The following is a 20,508-nucleotide window of genomic DNA, read 5'->3' as shown; positions in this document are numbered from 1 at the left end:
CCATTGGTTCTGTGTGCATTCCATCCATTAACAACCCGTATACTTGTAAGCATTTTTGGTGTCAGAAAAGGAATTGAATGCCTGTGACAAAAGTGATGGAGGATCAGCTAAGGCGGTTGGTTACAGCCTTTCCTATATTCCAAGAAAAGATTGAAGTGTTTGTCAAGTCCATCAAAGAAGAGATGAGAATGGGCTAAGAGAAGATTGAAGCAGGTCAAGGGTAACTAAAAAGGGGAATTACTGCTATAATAGAAAACAAATTCAAGGCTATGAAATGCAGAATAGACACAATCAAAAATACAGAAAAAATTGATGAAAGCATTTCTGTTGTCAAACAACAAATCAATGACATTGTTTCTGCTGCTGTCACGAAGGAAGTTGATAGCTTGAGGAAATTCGCAGTGACAGCTGGACAAAAATTCTAATGTCGTAAGTTTCATACCTATGTCTTCCTGAACTCTAATGCTATCAGTATATGATACAAAGACATCCTGGTAGTGTACAAGATTTGCTAGGATGTCTCTGTAGTAGATGATGCAAATGAATTTGATACCCAAGCCAAGGCTTGCCAGCTCACTGCTTCTTTGAGAACAAACACAGCAGTCCTGCAAACTCTGTCAGAAAACCAGAGGCTAGAGGAGCTCTATTTGGCACGTTGGAGCAGCACTTCGGCCAAAAGTGTTTAAAAAACTACAGCGGGTCTTAGTTAAAGTCTTACCAACAGAAAAACATGGAAATACTTCAGAAGTTTGTCATGGATGTTAAAACGCTGTCTTATCTCTCATTTTCGGACTGCTCAGTAGAAGCAAGAGAAATCCTGTCCCTGAAGTACTTCATCTATGGCATCCACCATCCAAATATATAAAAAGCCTTACAAATGTTTGATGTCAAAGATTTAAAAAGCACTTTTGTGTATGCCATGAAATTCGAAGTGTGCCACCAAGCAACTCTTAGAAGTGAATCAGAGCAGCACAAGTATAGGAGGCAGTGGATCAAGTGACTGTCCATCTAGACTATTTAATCAGGCAGTTCAATGCTTGAAACTGAAATATGGCAATTGAAAATGGAGTAGCAAGAAACCAATCTTAAAGTGCTGGAATACCAGTGGTGAAGGGCCATGCACAAAGGAACTGTAGAACACTCCAAAGCTCACAAGCTAAGTCTGCTTCCCAGCAGGGAGGCAGGAAAGAAATTAGTGGCTGTGTTCTGGAGTGCAGGTTAGTGGCTGTGTTCTGGAGAATCCTCATTTCAGAGCACTTGAGATTTCTGAAGTGAGTGGCTTCAGTAATGGACTTTTCATCATGGGACATATCAGTGGAGTTCTTTGCAATAAGGTCATCAATACAAGAGCCATTGTTACCATCACCTGAAAATATTTGGCTCAGCAATTGGAAGGTAAACTCATGTGGATGCTGCCCAGCTTTTCTTCGAGACTGTACCCGGCCAAAAATTCAAAATTGATGGAAAGTTAAACATCTGCTTCACATTTAGAAGTGTCATCTACCATCATGTGCCATATGTGGCTGATATTACAGACCCTTGTATGCTTGAATTAGATTTTCTAAGGAAATACATAGTCCAACATTGAAAATGCAACACCAAGAAGGAGTGGCCAGAAAGGGATGAAACTCACAAACAGAGAGACACAGCAACGAATTATGAAATGATATGCATAATACAAAGCTAGAACAACGTCAGATCAGTAGGTCTTTGTTACTGTGTTATCACCTTGGACGGCGATACGCAAAGCAACACATCTAGGTACAGAGTCAATGAGACTACAGATGGTGTCTTGAGGAATGGCTCTATATTCTCTATCAACCATTTGCCACAGTTCATCTTCTGAACTTGCGAATGGCAGGATCTGCAAATGGCTTCCGATCACATCCCAAATGTGTTCAATTGGTGATAGATCAGGAGAGAATGGTGGCCAAGGAAGCATCTCTACATCTTGGAGATGCATTTGTGGATGCATCTAGGTGTCTGTCAGCTGAAATTTGCTGTATGGACCAACCTGACCTTCTCACTTTGATCACCATGCCCCTCGTAAAATCGTTTGTCTGGCCTGGCATTCTCTGCTGTTACACATGTCCTCTTAGACAAGAATAAATTTTCTGTGATGGTTTCCCTAGCAGAAAGAACAGCACGAAAATTAAACATTCTGCAGGTTCCTCCCCTTATATCTTCTTGAATGTGCCCTGGAGAGCTGTTTATTTCACATCATTCAGAAACCACAGGACTGGGACCAGAAATTACCTCAATTCTTACTGGCCTATCGCAGTGCTGTCCATGAGACTATCGGCTATTCCCCATCTCAAATGCTCTTCGATTCTGACCTTCATCTGCATTGTGATCTGTTATTTTGTTACCCTCCAGATGCACCTTCATTACCTGAGGAGTACAATCAAGATCTCCAAGTATGGTTTGAAACTATGAACCATTTTGCACAAGAGGCAGTCTTCCTGATGACAAAGAAGATGAAGACCCGATATGACGCGAGAGCTGCAGCACATTGATTCAAAGAAGGTTACAAGGTGTGGTTAAGAAATCCGATTTGATGAAAAGGACTTTTACCTAAACTACAGCCCTGCTAGGACAGTTTTTAAAAGAGGCTGAACAATATACTTCAAATCCATATCTTATTTTAAGCCTAAAGTCATTCATTACAACAGGCTAGCCTCTTACTATGGCCTTAGTATGTAGTTCTCATATTGTATATAATATAAATAGTGTACTTAGATCATGGTATATTATGCGTTAATTATGCATTGAGTTTCCTTATTGTTATCTATGGCTTCTTGCCCAGGGATTATACTGCCTGGGATGTGTAAACCTTGGGAAATGTGCACTGTTATGAATTTTGAATAATGTAACTTGAAATGTCTGAAGAGCATGGAGCTCCACTGGAAAAATAAGGTTACAGGGGCAGGTCTATTTAACATTAACAACAGTTTGGCTATTTTGCCAAATTGGAGATGCTTTTTTCCGACTGATTTTATCGCCTAATTTGGTGAGAAGTCGACAAAAGTCGCCAAATTTGATGACACTTTTCTTTTATTCCTGTACAACTGTAATTCTTCTAATTCCTATGTAACTTTAACCTATATGTAATTGTAACTGTGCATGCCTTCCAGCAGAAATTTCCTGGCAGTTGGGGGAAAGCGATATATGACTACAAAGAGCATCAGTTCTCTGTTGTTAGTTTAAAGTTGAATTTGGAGTATTAAAAGATCTCCGGGCAAGCTTCCCTATTTTGGTGTCTTGCATTGTGTTTAATGTATTTAGTAGTTTGAAGTGATAACTATAAAATAATGAGAGTGCACTTTTAGTTTTTAGAAACTATTTATTTATAATCATATTACAAAGGACTGCAATACTAGCATAGTTCTAATTTCATATATCTATTCAAAGTGTTGCCAATTACAAGTTACCAAATATTAAATGTTGGCATTTACAAATTGTTAAATATTACATCTTCCATTTTTTTAAAGATTTCAATTTTTTTTTAAACAGTCTAAAATCAATCCAAATACCTGGCAGCTTTCTAATCACTCTCCCACTTCTAGTTCTTTGTTCACCGTTCTTTGTTACTGTGTTAGCAGAGTTTGGTAGTTGATCTTCTAAACTTTGCCCATGAGAATATCTGGAATCATATCCTTTTACATCTGTTTTTCTGTGTATTAACTCCTTGTTCTGTTCCTCTGATATTCTCTTCAACAGCTGAACTGTTTTCTCTAATGTCTTTTCTATTTCTTCTCAATACTGATCCACCTGATCTCAGTATATACACTCATGTTTGTGAAAATTGCAACACCAAGAAGGAATCGTCATAATTGAATGCAATTTAATACACAGTTGAGTGGTAGTGGTACAAATAAATGATTAAATGTTCAAAGCAAAGAAACAAGAACAAGAGATCAGAATCAGTATTTTGTGTGGCCACCACGCGCCGCAATAAGTGCTGCTACACGACGTGGCATGGAGTCAAACAAAGTTTGAATGTCTGACTGAGGAAGAGCATTCCATATCGTTTGTACGCGTACCCAAAGTTCGTCTGCAGACGCAACAGGACGAGGATCACGGATCACGAGCAAGACGCCGACCAATGACATCCCACACATGTTCAATTGGCGACATATCCGGGGAACACGCAGGCCAAGGAAGAAGCTGTACCTGCTGCGCTGCAAAGAAGGATTTAACAATCCGAGCAGTATGAGGGCGGGCATTGTCCTGTTGAAATACAGCGCCTGGCAAGCTTTGAAGGAAGGGAACAGCTTAGGGCTGTAGAACTTCATGGATATACCGGTTGCTGTTCAGATTGCCCACAATTCGTAGCAATTGAGATCGTCTATGATATGCTATGGCGCCCCAGACCATAACTCCGGGTGTTCGTCCACTGTGGCGTTCGATAATGCACTCCGGAAGGTGGCGTTCACCGGCATAGCGTCTGACACGAATGCGGCCATCATGGTACCACAAATTAAAGCGGGATTCGTCAGAAAACACGACATGCTGCCAATCAGCACGCCAGTCTCTATGCTGATTGGCCCATTGTAGCCGCAGGCGGCGATGGTCGTGCGTTAGGGGGATCCTGTATAAAGGAGTCCGTGCGCGCAGTCCACACTGCAGCAGACGTCTACGAATTGATGAAGCACACAATGAAACACCTGTAGCTATTGACCACAGTGCTGCCAATTGTCTAGAGGAAGCTGTACGGTCCGTCCGCGCCATGCGGACCAGGTGTCTATCATCGTGAGCTGACGTCACATTTCAGGGTCCACTCCCGGATTTCCGAGTTGTCCGACACTCGTCCGTCCACTGCTTCCAAACGCGCATCACTGTGCTGCTGTTACGCTGCACACGAGAGGCTACTGCACGATACGACAATCCAGCTTCACGAAGGCCGATGATTCTCCCTCGTTTAAACTCTGTAAGTTGTTCAAATCTCGCTCTCTTTCGTCGACGAGGCATAAGTACAGATTGAGTTAACGTTTACCACTAGCAGATAACCACCGATAACCATACACGCCTCGCTACAGCCGTCTATTTATTCGGATCCATCAGCCGTTCAGAGGGCGCTGCTCAGCATACGCATGCGCTACGGATTTGCAATTCTAATCATTTGCATATCATGCGCTACTTTGCATTTCCTGAAAATTTCAGCTCACTCGCGCAAGTCCTTCATGGTGTTGCAATTTTCACAAACGTGAGTGTATGATCTAGGCATCTTATATTCTTCTTCTACAACTGCTGGTTTCCAGCGATTATCTTGATATACCCTAACACAATCTCCTTTGCTTAGCGATGGTAATGTTTTTTATAACAATCATAATATGACTTCTGCTTAGATCTTTCTTGGTTGATTTTTTTTCTTTTACGTTTTTCGCAACTTTCAGGTTTGAGTAATTCTTTGGATACAGGAAGGATCGTTCTTGTTCTTCTACTCATAAGTCGTTGAGCTGGTGATCCTAGCATCTCATTAGTTGGAGTGTTCCTATGAGCTAACAATGCTAAATAAGGATCAGCATGATCTGCTTGAGCTTTCTTTAACAATTTCTTCGTCGTTTGTACTGAATGATCTGCTAATCCGTTCGACTGTAGATGGTATGGACTGCTTGTTATGTGTTTAACTTGGTATTTCTTTGCAAATTCTTCAAATTATTTACTTGCAAACTGAGGTCTATTGTCAGATATCGCTATCAATGGTATAACTGTATCTTGCAAAATGAGATTTCATGTAGCTGATCACTGTCTGACTTCAAGTATCCAGTAGTTTGGAGATTTCAAAAAAGTCAGAATAGTAATCCACAGTTAATAAGTATACATGTTTGTTAATCTCAAATAAATCTGTTGCAACTTTATACCAAGGTAAATTAGGAATTTCATGTGGTATCATAGGCTCTCTTATGTTTTTATTCTGCTATTCATTACATATAGGACATTTTGAAATTTTATCTTCTGTCTGCTTGTTCATAAGTGGCCAAAACAAAACATCTCTAGCTCTTTTCTTACATTTTTCTATATCATAATGACCTACATGAATTAAATTCTGCAAAAAATTGCAGTTTTTATTCAAAATTTCCGAAGATATATATGAATTTATATATTGGCGTGTTTTGAAATTTGGCATATTAGTTGAAAGCGATAAAAACATCAAATGTGGTTTAGATACTTTGCTAAAATGATTTGAAAATAGAAACGATGCGACTTTTTTCCGCTCATGCCCAATGTAAAAAGGTAGGAACGAGGTATCCTCCCCCATATATTAAGAAGTTTGCCAAGTGAATTATTCTTTGTGCAAACTGAAAAAATTGCACCAAGATAAATTTTTGAATTCCTCCATAAATTTCGCACCAAATTTTGCAAAATTTAATATCTAGGCATAATTTGAGTTGTAGAATCAAAATATTGAAAAAAAAAAATTGGTATGATGTTTCAGAAAAAGTGAGATTTTGTGTCAAAATACCTATGTTAGAAGAATGCTATATATAAATCTAATATATATTCTCACGCTTTTGAGATATGAAAAAAACAATTTGAATTTTGTCAATTGAACCAGTAGAATGGGAGATGCAGAACTGTCCCTCTTTTTATCTTTTTTGCGCTGTATACATGTAATCATCATTATATATTGTGTCATGGTTGGACAAGTAATCTTCAAACATAATAATCTTGTAGATAAATGCCAAGGAGTTTAAATGTATTTTGAAAGAAGCATAGATAGAATGTGCTGATTATATTCCCCACCAAAAAAAAAAAAGCTATTTATAAAGAACTCAGTATTCACAATATTAAATATTATTTATTCTTATTAAACAAAAATACATGTGAAATTTTTGGATTAGGAACTCTCTCTCAAGTCCCTGTTGATAAAAATTTTGGGGATAGTTTGTTGAATAGCTGGCCACCTTGCCAAAGTTACTTATGTTTTATGAACCATTTTCTTGCTGTTAGCGGTTCCTCATCTGTGTACTTAAATACCTGTTAAGATGCATACTTCAGGCTCTGATCTTAACACTTGAAGGGTTAAGTGAAAAGTCCTTTTCTATGTGAAAGTGGCTTGCTGATCATACTAAACTTTCAGTTACTGGGAAAGAAAAATATTTTGCAGCCTCCCTAGAATTTAACCTTCTTTCAGAAAGCAAGCTAACTTAGCAAATATTTTAAGAAATGTTGAGAAACCAAAATAGTCAATAACTCTGTGAAATGATGTAGTGAAACATAAATTAACTTTTGTTAAAGTGAAAAGCATCATAATTTTCATTTTGCAAATGAAATTTCTTGAAAATTTGTGTGTATGCCTATATATATATATATACAGGGTGTAACAGCGTTCATAGTAGGATATTTAAAACACACCATAAGGCAACAAATGTAATTTATTTATTACCTCTTATATCAATTAATAGTTAAAGGTTGCGGCTTACACATTTACTAATGTGTAAGTCATTGTCCATTGCGTGGATTACTGGATTACTTTTTGACTGTGATGCCCCTTCTGCGCAACACATTCATCTAGGTGGTGTTGGAAACTTGCCATAACTCTGCGTGACATATTCCCTGGGACATTGCTGACAGCAGTTCTGATGCGATCCTTCAACTCAGAAATGGTGGCACAACGTGTTCGGAAAACTTCTTGCTTCAGGCGCTCCCAAAGCAAAAAATGTCTGCACGTGGAAGATCAGGTGAGCCAGGTGGCTAGGAAATGTCACCAAAACAGGAAATTATTCTACCTGGAAATGGCTGCTGCAAGAAATCCATGCAAATTCTGGCTGTATGTGAGGTCGCTCCGTTTGTTGAAACCATAATTGTTCCACATCGACCATACCTAATTGGGGAAGAATGAAGTCTTGCAGCATCTTTAAGTAGTATTCACTGGTGACAGTTACAGCCACACTGCAGTCATCCTCAAAGAAGTAAGAGCCAATAATCCCAAAGGAAGCAACTCCACACCACACTGTGACACGAGAACTGTGCAAGGGCTTGTGCAGTTCTTGTGCATGTGCAGTTCATGCGGATTTACATCACTCCAATAATGCATATTCTGTTTATTCACTGAACCACATAACTCCAAATGTTCTTCATCTGACATCAGGATGGTGTGCAACATTTGTTGATTTAGGCGAAGGAGTTCACGCATGGTTAAGCAAAATGTTTCTCATGCAACCCAATCACGAGGCCTAATTTCCTGATGGAGATCTTTATGCAATATTCTCCTGATTGAGCGATCGGACATATGCAAAGTTTGCGAATGACCACAAGGAGATGTGTTTGGGCTACACTATTGCAGCATGAACATTTTCCATGGCTTTTGGTGTCTGCACAGTTCTTTCACTTTTTCCCAGTTTGCCATTGCGAACAGAACCTGTTGTTCGAAATGCACTTACCCACCTCACAATGGTCCGTTCATCTGGATCTTTCCCATAACTACCTCACAATGCTCTGTCCATCTGGAACTTTCCCATGACGTCCCAAGTTGAAGTGTTGCCGAAATAAATGCTGAGTAGTAATAACAGAGTAGTTATTCTTGAAATAACTTTCAACAGCAAAAGACGATGCCATGCACTCCACCGATCCATAAGTCAAATTACGCTATGAATGCTGCTGTACCCTGTATATATGTACTGCATGTCTGTAAGAGCTTTGCCTTTTAGGTGTGCATTGCACTGCATAATGTTCTTAGTAGTTTAAAGTGTAATTATTAATTGTGCTCTATATTCCTGAAAAAATCTGTACAGGTGCTTTTGTAGAAAGTTCTAGAACTGTAAAATATTTATTTTAGCAAAGTAAATTTTTATCAAGCTATTGTTGGTTCTATGTGTGTTCAATCCATTATAAACCCATGTGTACATGACGATATGCATACTTCAAGCTCTAAACTGATAAGTAAGTGGAAAGCAAAACTGTTCAAATGTCTTGCTGATCATACTGAAAACTTGATCGTACCGAAAACTTATGTGGTAGCAAAGAAAGCTGTCATTGCAGCAGTTTCCAGGAAATTAAACCTGATGTTGTGAAACAAATTAATTTCTAATAAATTAATATTACATTTTTCACGTTCCTAATGAAATTGTTTGAAAATGTGTGTGTATGTATGTGTTTCACATTAATCCTTTGTTGCATAATGTCCAGTCTAGAAGGCAAAAGTTTAAATTTGTTTATTCTTCTGTAAATGCCTAACAGATTCCATTCCTGTGTTTATTCATTCTATATTATTAGAACTTTCAACTGTCAATCATAGATGGCTGTATAGTATCACTAAGTAAAGCATTGCTACAGTCAAAAATCGTTAATCCGGACACGTCGGGACTTCGGTGATTCCGGATTATCGATTTTTCTGGATTATAGATCATCAGTTTAAATCTCGTAAGATGGCATGCAGAAATTCTAAAATTAAAAATATGAAACCGTAATTAATGAAATAAAGAACAATTATGATCTAAAGGGTATCAAAATTTACAAAAAAAAAAAAAAAAAAAAAAGCTTAATATTTATTTGTTTACTTTATTAAACATTTCTTTCAATGTAAGTTGTTTAAGTTGCTTCGTTTTATGTGATAATACTTTCTCTTTAATTCTATAAACAGACATAATTCCTTGTTCAGTTACAAAGTTCCGCTGTTCAAGTCCCGTTAATTGCTGTGCCAAGAATACCGACTAACTTGTCAATCGAAATTTTTTCGTTTTGACTAACCTCTCTGTCACATTCTTCATGTCTTTATCCATTTTTTGGAGCAATTCCGCTTTTTGTTTGTTGGACATCGAAACATACTTTCGTTTTGTAGATCCTTTGGAAGTTCCAGCATCGGAAATTCTATTTGACATAATCGAAATTTCAAGTTTACTTTTATAAAATTGCTCTTACAGTCTGCAAAAAATAATAAGCGGGATCCAATTCGAAGATTAAGGAACAATGCAATCATTAACATTAACTGAAATAGATAATTAGATAATTTTAGCTTACACCGTCCGTTATACATTAAACACGCAGGCGAAAACGTATTCTGCACTTGCGCACACGCATATGCGCAGTAGTCAAGGTCTTACGCGCACGCGTAAAACGCCTGTGCGCATGTGCCAATGTGGCGCATGCGCAGAAAGTTTTTAGCTTTGAGGTCCGGATTATGGGTGTCCGAATTAACGACTTTTGACTGTATTTGGAAAATGGGTGCTAGTTCTGTTTCCAAGTTAGTACAATTTTTCATAGTAAACATTATATAATATTGGTTACATTTTCTTATACTGCCATTTTTTATTCATAATTAGTAATTTTAGACATTTTATTTTAAATGTCAGTTTGTGAAAATTGTGGAATGAGTAGATAAAGATCTACTGAAAAGAGTGAACTGAAACCCAAATATACTGCTTATCAAGCCAAAACGCCACTGGAAATGTTTGTTTGGCAAGGAATTTCTAGAACATTTGACATTTTAATCCAATAGGTACAGGTTACAAAATCGTAGCAAAATAGATTCAATCACAATCGACGAAATGAAGGTATTTTGGGGGATCTGTACATACATGTCAGTTGTAGATTTACCATTTAGAAGATGATAATGATCACTGCAAACAAGGCAGGAAATGATTTCAAATGCAATGACTGTAAATGGTTGGGAAGAGATTTGTATGCATGTACGTATATGCATGCTGTCCATTGTAGTGAACAAACTGTAGCAATTATTTAAAACAAAATTTGAATAAAATTATTATTTTTTTATTATTACTTAGGTTATTTTCAGTAGAAAAAATGCAAACATTTTCATTTAACTTCTCTAGATTATTTGTATGCAACAAAGGGTTAATATTCTGAATTATCTGAAATTATCTCAGATTTTTTTAACGTGATAGTTTTCATGATTTTTGATTAGGGTCACAGTCAACCCAATATATAAAAAAATTTAATTATATTTTTTAAAATTATTAGAGTTCAAATGCTCTGAACATATATGATTTTATTTTCATTCATGCCAGTTTAAAGTATTTTCAGTTTAAACTCATAATAATAACTGTTAAATATTAAATACAATGTACTCCATAAAATTATTTTAAATGGTGGTGAAAAACTTCATTAAATTTACAAAGGAAGAATTGTGATTTACCAACGCTTAGAAGTAAATGAAATAAGATTTTATGTATATTATATCTGATATCTAATTGCCTTTCTGTATGTTTTGCTGCCTTAGGCTGTAAATTTGAATGTCACTGTTTTTATTGATCTTGTATTGTGTATTATTTATTTACATAGACATATAAATGCAAAGAGTTATTTACTACTGTTGCATACTTTTGCATTTTTGTTATTTTTTAGTGCAATGCTTGCAGTTGCTCTTGATAATTTTACTGTGGTTGTTGTGGATCTCGAGTCTCGTAAAATAGTGAGAGAATTTCAAGATCATGATGGTGCTATTTCTGACATGGTTAGTTTTTATGTTTTTGTGTTTTTCCATGTTACTGCTTCTCTGACACCTCCCCATCTAATATCTGATTATTATAAATTGCTCATAAAATGTAATGTATTAAAGAAGTTTCAAGAGTTTGCTAGCAGTTAATAAGACTGTTAAAATTGTTTTATATTAATTTTCCAGCATCACTTACCTTACTTAAATTGGATTTTTGTGCAAAAAGTCTCAGAAATTAATGAAAAAATAGACACAGATTAAACCTTTCAAATAAAAGTTCATGTTGTGAGCTATACACTGTATATTAACCCTCTGACCAGCACGTGGTTTTGCCAGGAAAGCCCATTGGTTTTGCTAGGAAAGCCCATATGAGAAAGAGGTATTTCCCCAAGTGTAACATGTATGAAAGCCAGTTTCCCTTAGAAAGCCTTCTTTTTAAGCAGATAGCTCTCGAATGCTTTGCCATAATCAAACAAACAAACAATATTCAGCTTCACCATATATTAATAATTTTACACGAAATGTTACCTAGCATGTGAAAGTCATGGTTTTTGACTCATCCTTCAAATTACATATTTCCTTCTATAATGCACATTTAGAATTATAAATAAGCATCAGCCTTGAACAGATACTATCTTGCAGTTTATTCGAAGAACTGATTCAAACTCTTTGTCTCAATGGAGTAATGGCTCATTGGGTCAGTGCATGACATGGTAGGATCTTCTAAGATATGCTTATTTTGTTTCCTTGTATTCTAAGAGTGGTACATCTGCCTTGCATAGCCTTTCATTTGAAACACGCAGAAAGGTGGAGGCGAAGATAAAAGAATAGTAACCTAAATGTGTTTTATATTATTTTAATACTGTAAATAGGTTGAACTTAACCTGCTCGCGGCGGGCACCTCTGTTGCCGAAACATTCTCTTGGGACAGCGCGTTAACCGGATGCGTCGTCCCGTGGGGACGGGCAATTTACACTGCTAAGCCTAACTTTGGAAAAAATTTCGTATAAATGAAATTTTTCATCGAATTTTTTCAATTTGGGGTACAGTGTGAAAAGAACATTCAGGTAGTTGTCAGAATTAATTTTAAGCCTTTATAATTTTATTTTGCTTAAAAATTTTATAAAATGCTCATTCTAGAATAATATAATTTTCCCCTTATCGCACAAATAAATATATATGGAAAAGTTTCCAAACAGTCCCAGATTTTATTTAGCACATCACGCAATTAAAATTAAAAAATATTAAAACTGTCTTTTATAAAAATTCAACGAGCAAACAACGAAAAGTAAGCAGTGTTGCAGAATGAGACAGTGTATGATATTCTTTGAAACATGGGTGTACGCAAAATCCAACGTTGCATTAGTCACAGGAATATAATATTTGCTGCTATTTTACTCAGCAAATTTGACTCATTTAGCATTTGTATATGTTCTATGGACAGATAGTGCTTTCGTTTTGCTATTAAAAAAAAAAAAAAAAAAAAAAAAACACCCTTTTGCTAAGCGATACAAAATATTCGTCTCAATGCCAGAAAACTCAAAGAGTAATAAAAAAGTCTCTAATGATAGAACATCTACTCCACTATAACCGATAAAAAAATAAAAATTAAATAAATTAAAGTTAAATTAATAAATTCCAAAGCATTGAGAACATGTTCATTTGTTTATATAAAATGACACAATAAGAGCCATTACATTACTCAACACTAACGAATTAGCGATTGTGTATATTCTACATTTAGATACTGCTTTCCATTTGCCATTAAAAAAAGATGTGTTTCGCTGATGATTAAAAATATTTATTTCAAAGCACGAAAATCTAAGAGTAATTAAAAAAGGGGGGAATATAAGAGTAATAAAAAAGATCTCTAATGATAGAACGTCTGTCCCACTATATCGCAAAAACAAAAATAAAAAGTAAGTCAATGCAGTGAGAGCATGTGAATTTGTTTATATCAAATAATGCAGTTAAAGAGACATTACATTTCTCAATACCAACCCACGAATCTCGCTCTCATTCCGAAACAAAATACCAAAAGTAAAAATCATTGCATAGGAATGAAGGTAAACATACTTAACTTTCGATATATTTCCCCATTACAGGCATACAGCTACATCTAGCAGCAACAAAAAATATTAATTAAACGTTCTATCTAAAAAGTCAAATGTGGTATGCCTGTCCAGTAGAGTGATACTGAACGGGTTAAGAATTTGTAATTTTTAAGTTGAAAGTTTCAGAAATTTTTACCAAAGTTTGAAAAGACAAAAAATTTTCAATTTAAGATATCAACAAAGTATTATCATCATATCCAATGTTTATATATTCAAAAATTTTTTAGAGCTATATCAAATAAAATTAAGTCTATAGGAAATTAGACACACATTAGACATCCAGGGGTTTGCTATAAGTCGGAGGTTCACTATAACTGGGTTTGACGAGTATGTTTAGTATAATAAGTATGTAAGATAAAAAAATAGATAACATAAAATTCTAATTTTAATTTGCAATAGTCATTTAACTCTCCATTTTAATTTGATTATTTCCTCTTTCCATCTTAAATATAGTAACTGCTTATAGAGTGTATAAAAGTGAGAGTTTCTGTTCATAATTAATTTGATTACAGGCAAAAACATTGCAGAGAAAAACAACACAAGGCGAAAAAAAACCACCGTACAAAACATCTTGGAAGAAAATGTCACAATTCAAAAACCTAGTTGTACAAAACATTGCTGATGAAGATAAAACATTTTAAAAACTTCACAGTTTAAAAACATAAAAAATATCATGATAAAAGATAAAGCACCTGCAAATCATTACACGACAATAACATTACAGACATGCATTTTTCAAGCTTTAAAAGTTGTAAATGCATATTCAAATATTGATTTATGAGTGCAAGTAGGAATAAGGAATATTTTTATTTGTATGAGTTTAAAGGTTCCTTTTTACTTTTTCTGCAAAAATTTATTAGTTAATTCTGAATTATGAAATATAAAAATTAAAATATTCCTCATTCCTTCTCATACTCACAAATCATTATGCGAATATGGATTTACAACTTTTAAAACCTGATAAATGTATGTCTGTGAAAGACAATTTTTCTCACTTTTATATCAAAAGACATTTTATTTGATCCCTGTGCAAGCCTTAAGTGTCATTTATTATTTTAAATTATGAGTATATTAAATTTAATTGAATAGAAGTGATCAAATTTTAGTCCCAATCATTTTTGATTATGTAAAATTTTATTAGGATTTATGTGCTGACAAATATAAATATTATTTAATAATTTACTACTTAATGATATTTTGTAATTTTTGTTATATTTATCATTGTAGACAGTTTTATAATTTTTATTTAAAGTGTAACTTTTTATTAAAATGCTTTCTATATAGAAAATTTTTAAAATAATAAGTATTAATTTTTATTTAAATATCTATTTTCTAATGCATGTAGGTATTTAGTCCAGATTCTAGATGGTTAATAGTGGCCACTATGGATTCGGCAATTAAGACATGGAATTTACCTACTGGAAAGTAAGTCAGTTTTTCTTTTCTTTTCCCATTTTAAATATGCATACATAGGTACATAGGTACACATTCACACATATAAATGATTCATCTCAAATTACTTCTTAACCCGGAAAGGTATGCATAATGGTTCTGTGTAAGATTTTATGTATTTCATACTCTAGCTACAGGACCAGAAAGATGCTAATTTTGAAGAGTATAGTTCAGTGAGTCCACACAGTAAACCAACTTATAATGGTACTTTGTAATAATGATTTTAAACCTCATACATCTAAATCATATTGTTACGTTTTTCTTTTCCTGACACCAGTTGTTACGTTGTTTTCTACCTTCACGTTCATATGGGGTTCGTAGATTTGGAGTGAATAACGACGACACTTGATGAAGTATCGAAACGCACTTTATTTAGCCAATATTAATCAGGACAGCTCCAATAACACTTTTTACAGTCATTAAAAATCTACTATAAACACGCTGACACGATCAGCGACATAGCCTTCAGGCTATAACAGTGGAGACAGCTTCACGGCAAAGCACTAGATACAGCTCTCGACTCTGCTTAGTCGTTCTCGGAACTTCACGCACTCTCGAGACTCTCCACACTACAACTTGCGATGCACTCGATGACACACGAGCACAGCTCTCGACTCTTCAGTTCAGTCGTTTCCTGAGCTGAACACGCTCTCTCGACGATGCACTAACCGCAATACACTAAGAGACTCCTTCGGTGAACTCGACGACCCACTCGGCACTCGCTGCTCGGCTGTCAACTCGATCGACTCCGCAGGGATTGACTCGCTAGACGAGACACCAACTCAATGCTACTCTCTCGCACTCTATGCGAGGCACATACACTCTACTACTGCGGACCAGCAGGGTTTATATAGCTTTTGGCTTGTGTTCGAGAACATTCTGGGCTAAACCGGTAAGAATTCGTTCCAGAAGGTTCTCCATCCGTCCATGGTGGTATCGCCAATTTTTCGCCAGATGTCGCCAAATAGGCGTTTTCTCACCAAATGTGGCAACCCTGCCCTCCTTTTCCATTTTATGGCAACCATAAAACTGCTTTGCGGGGGGAGGGGGGATTTTACCGCGGCTTTACATTTCGTAACAATATCATTCAGTAGAGTGAAATTCTATCTTGTGTCACTTAAAATTTTGTGGAGGTAAAAAATGGAGGATAAAAGTCTTCAAAAGAAAAATATTGGAGATTTTATGCTAAAAACAGAACCATATTTTAGGTTCTACAAAATATTCATCAGAGATTATCTCTAAACTAGAACAATGTAGACTAGTTCATGAAAATCATTGTTTAATTGTCTTAAATTTGCTTGAAAAAGCAGACTTCAGTAAAAGTGTGTGTCAGTTCAATTTTTGTAGAAAACTGCCATGTCTTTCTGGTGGCAAAAATTTTAGTTTTGCTATCTAAGTTTGGCTTTTATCCTGAAAATCTTCACTGAAAGGTTGCAGTGTTGAAGGAATATTATGTCTATAAAACAAGTTTCTGGATATGTTCCAAAAATGGGAAAAATTGGGAGTAGTTTTGTGTAGAGAAAAATATCATGGAGTTTGGGGTATAGGAAATATTGCTGTGAGGCAAAGTTTTTAAAAATATTATGAGATGCAATTTAGACAGAACATTATAAACTTAAAGAAGAAATGCATACTATTGTGTAATGACCAGAAATATTTAAGTCAGATTTTAATGTGTACCACATTAAATGTGACTTAGAATATTTCAGTGACTTTATAAGCAAATAATATAAATTTATGTGTACAATAGTAATATCACAATAAATGTAAATTTAAGTTGGGAAATTTAATGATTGAATAAAATTGTTTCAGGCTCATAGACTGGTTTCTAGTTCCTCAGATATGTACAAGTCTTACTATGTCCCCTACTGGAGAATATTTAGCTACTGCACATTCTGGATGTATCGGTATATATTTATGGGCAAATTCTGTATTGTATTCTAATGTGTCAATACACCCATTGCCTGAATCATATGATCCTACGTTGGTTGATCTTCCATTAACGTCTTCAGAAAATAGAGAGAGTGAGTTCTTTTATTTTATTATTTTTATTTATTTATTTATTTATTTATTTTTAAAATTTTTTATTTATTTATTTATTTTTTAATAATGAATTACCGTAATTTCCGGAAGAAACGCCGCGACGTTTACGTGTTTAAAACTTAAATTTTCAGCGGGTGCGGCGTTTAGGTGCACTAAAAATAAAATATTCCCTACGATGGTCATTGTACATAGTTTGGATGGCCTTGTCATTGTGCATAGACTGGTGCTATTCCTACACAAAAGACCACTCAGTTACTTTTTGCGAACGTTATTTTGTTTACATTCTTTCCCTTGAACGGACCTACATGCCTTATTCACCCTAAACGAGATCTCAGAACAATAACATTCTTCCCCCTTTAAAATCAACATTCTCATCAGTTTGAATAGTCTCTCTTCTCTGCTATTCGATGAATCTTCCAAGACCCATCCTCCCCTCACCCCTGCCTTTTCTGCAATTTTTTTCAAAGGCGGACACGACTCCACCTGCCTCGCAATAACGAACTCTGACGTATTTCCCCTTCAGCATGAATGGATTTTTCTTGGCATTCTGCCAAATACAGATCCCATCAGTTTGGGTACAAGTACTTGTTGGATAGTTTTTAAGTAAGAAGGGAGCGGAAAATTTTTGAAAATGTCTAAACGGCACAGAAGCTTTACATTTCTTACCTTTAATTTATTTTTGAGTTATGGTTTCATTTCATGCATTTTTCTTAACTGGTATGTCATATATCAGGACTTAGGTTGAGTTTTTGCATCTATACGGCCCACGACGATGTCATGCGCAATTTAATCTACTGCGGCGTTTCTGTGTAATTTTAATTTTTTCCCCGTCATTTTTCTCGAGTGCGGCGTTTACGCTGATGCGGCCTTTCTTCCGGAAATTGCGGTAACTCTGTGTTATCAATAATAGGCTAAATAATGCAGTATTAAATTTATGACTAATAAATGTCAGTAATAAATTGTCGCTGATAAATTTGTCACTAATAAATAACAGAGAAAGAGGAAAATCTAGAGCTTTCCTCCCCCCCAAAAAAAATATTAATTTGGAGCCTACAAAAATAGACCAATCCTTTTAGATATATATGTATATTTGCATTTTTTAAACTGACATTTTAGTTAAAAAAAAAAAAAAAAAGTTTCTTTTTATGCATATGTACTTAAATACAGTATAAAAATTTCCCAAATTTAGTCATGCTTAAAAAATTTGCATAAAAGAAAAAGAAATTGATGATTGTATAGCACTAAGTACTAAACTATAGTTTAATTGCTCTTAAGAAGAGCTATTGAAAAGATTGGAAAAAGACAAAATATAGTCATAGGGAAATATTTTAAATTAAGTAGAGGTATAAGAGGAGAGCAAAATGATTTTTTAATTGGAAAATGTTAGCAAATAAACTGGAGGTTAGGAGGGGGAAAAAATGCCTTTTTTAATTAAAAGGAGTCCTTTTTCTGTATTTCCCCACCCCTTCTTCCTGTAACTGCAGCATAAAATGTGTATAAAAGATGTAAAAAAATTGTTGTGAAATTTCAATATGACAGAAAGATTCCTAAAATGAGTATTATGAACAAAACATAATTAATTTTCTTTCATCCTTTAATTTATTTCTTATTTAAACACTGAGAAAGTAGGAAAGTACAATTGTAACATTTATTTTAATTGACTCACTACATTAAAATCTGACCTATGCTCTTGCTGTTTTGTGTACTCCACCAAAATATGTAAATGAGAGGTGTTTTAGACTGAGTAAAAGTCTAAATTAAGAGAAGGAGAATTGGCTACATCTGCCTAGTTTAAAGAACTTCTGATTGTATCTGTCACAAGCAATATTTGTCTTCATTGGTGAGTTTCTCCTTTGCTGTTGAACAATTAATGTGTGAAATAAGCTGAGTATAGGATTAGAATTAAACTAGCAAATTATAAATCGTTTTGAAATTTCATGTTGGTATTTCCATGAGAAGCAGAGGTAAATGTGTTTTTTAGTTGTATTTTTATGCTTCAAGCTGAAGACATAATGAGTTGTTGTTATTTCTGTTGTAATAATTTAATATTTTGACTCTGTAGTAAAAGCAAAGATAAAGAATTAATTTTTCATTCCATCAGGAGGCTAGGCTTCACATGCTTTGCAATAATCAAAAACCTGAACCTTTCATCCCATCTTCATCTTCTAGAAAATTAGACTAACTTTAGGTTAAGTGGAAAAACGATAAACCTTAACTTGTTGTTGTTATTGCTGCTGCTGTGCTGGATTTTGTTCAAACTTTAAAACCAATTGAAAGAGTTTTTGAAATATATTTTGATGTATCTTGCTGTATCAGCTTTCTACGTTCTTCTTATCTACAATTCAGTTTTACTCAAGTATTAAGAATTGGTTTGGTGGATATCTACATGTTTGATAAGTGTTATTTATATATCAGGAATGCTGTTGGAGGATCTAGTACATTTTGCTATCATAAAATGGTAACTAGATCTACTTAAGTGTTTACTTTGCAAATTTTTGCACAGGCGTGAAAATGAACAGGACTAGCGAAAGGGTGTAAAAGATCCTTTTATTTATCACGAACTGTTTATCAGATGGCATGGACTTGCGTGCTTACATAAAACATCAACCACATGCAGTGAGAACTTAAAAAAAAATAATAATAATAAATTTAAAGGTTGTGTATGAGGTTACACATTTCAATTTAAATTAACAGGTTGACTCAGAAAACCTACACCGGCAGGATACTAACTCGATGGCAAGAATGCTTAGCTGCTATTAACAAATAGAAACTATCAAACATGCACTCACAATAGCAGATTCATGCTCTGACTAACCTTTTCATTCCAACAGTAAAATACTCTTTTTCACTCTGCTTAGTTTAAATCCTGGCGAAAAAACACAAGGGGAAATAAGAGAATTCAGGAAATGCTCACAAAATAAAATAACTATGAATAAAAATAAGCCGAATCCTATATCTTTCCCCACCAAAATTTAACTATCATCACTAACAGTCTTTAACTAACCTTGATAAAGATATTTAAATTCTAAATCTAACCCAGAGTCAACCTTCACAAAAGTTTTGACCTTTAAGATTAATTTGTTTTACAGATGTACCATTTTTATAACAAACTCAATATTCTTCTTAGAACTTTTTCACAGTTTAGAATGAATAGCATACATTTAACATATCCACTTAGCTTCCAAAGGTTTTACACAAATTGTATTTCATTTAATATCACATGCAGAAACTTTTACTCATTACATTGTTTTCAAATTTTAAAAGTCTCCCCTGCACTTCAGCAAGGTGTACTGATATGATGGCATGTGTTCATGTAAAACGTGTTCTACATTCCCATCTAACTGGCATCCTACTTGTTAGCATCTAGACATATGAGACATCAGAATTACAACTTATATTCAAATCTCTGCCCTGAGGTGCTAAATCTAGTGAAAAATTAACTTAGTATTGGCTGGAGAGCTTAAATTTACTTTTCAAGCATTCTCAACTAGTTTTTACTTT

General features: G+C 34.8%; 1 protein-coding gene across 3 annotated transcripts in view; it reads left to right on the top strand.

The window, feature by feature from the left end:
• Positions 1-20,508, top strand: part of LOC118186323 (WD repeat-containing protein 36) — a 177,834-nt gene that overhangs the window by 117,179 nt on the left and 40,147 nt on the right. For all 3 annotated transcript variants that reach the window (XM_035356406.2, XM_035356405.2, XM_035356407.2), the window contains 3 exons: positions 11,308-11,416; positions 14,858-14,937; positions 16,777-16,988. In XM_035356406.2, the coding sequence (XP_035212297.1) occupies positions 11,308-11,416; positions 14,858-14,937; positions 16,777-16,988 (401 nt within the window). The remainder of the gene's footprint in view (positions 1-11,307; positions 11,417-14,857; positions 14,938-16,776; positions 16,989-20,508) is intronic.

Source organism: Stegodyphus dumicola, chromosome 4, assembly GCF_044657685.1.
Source record: "Stegodyphus dumicola isolate Sdum_Otavi_A_Nest chromosome 4, ASM4465768v1".
NCBI classification, from domain to species: Eukaryota; Metazoa; Arthropoda; class Arachnida; order Araneae; family Eresidae; genus Stegodyphus; species Stegodyphus dumicola.
The sequence above is the reverse complement of the archived record's forward strand: the minus strand, read 5'-3'. Positions and strand labels throughout refer to the sequence as shown.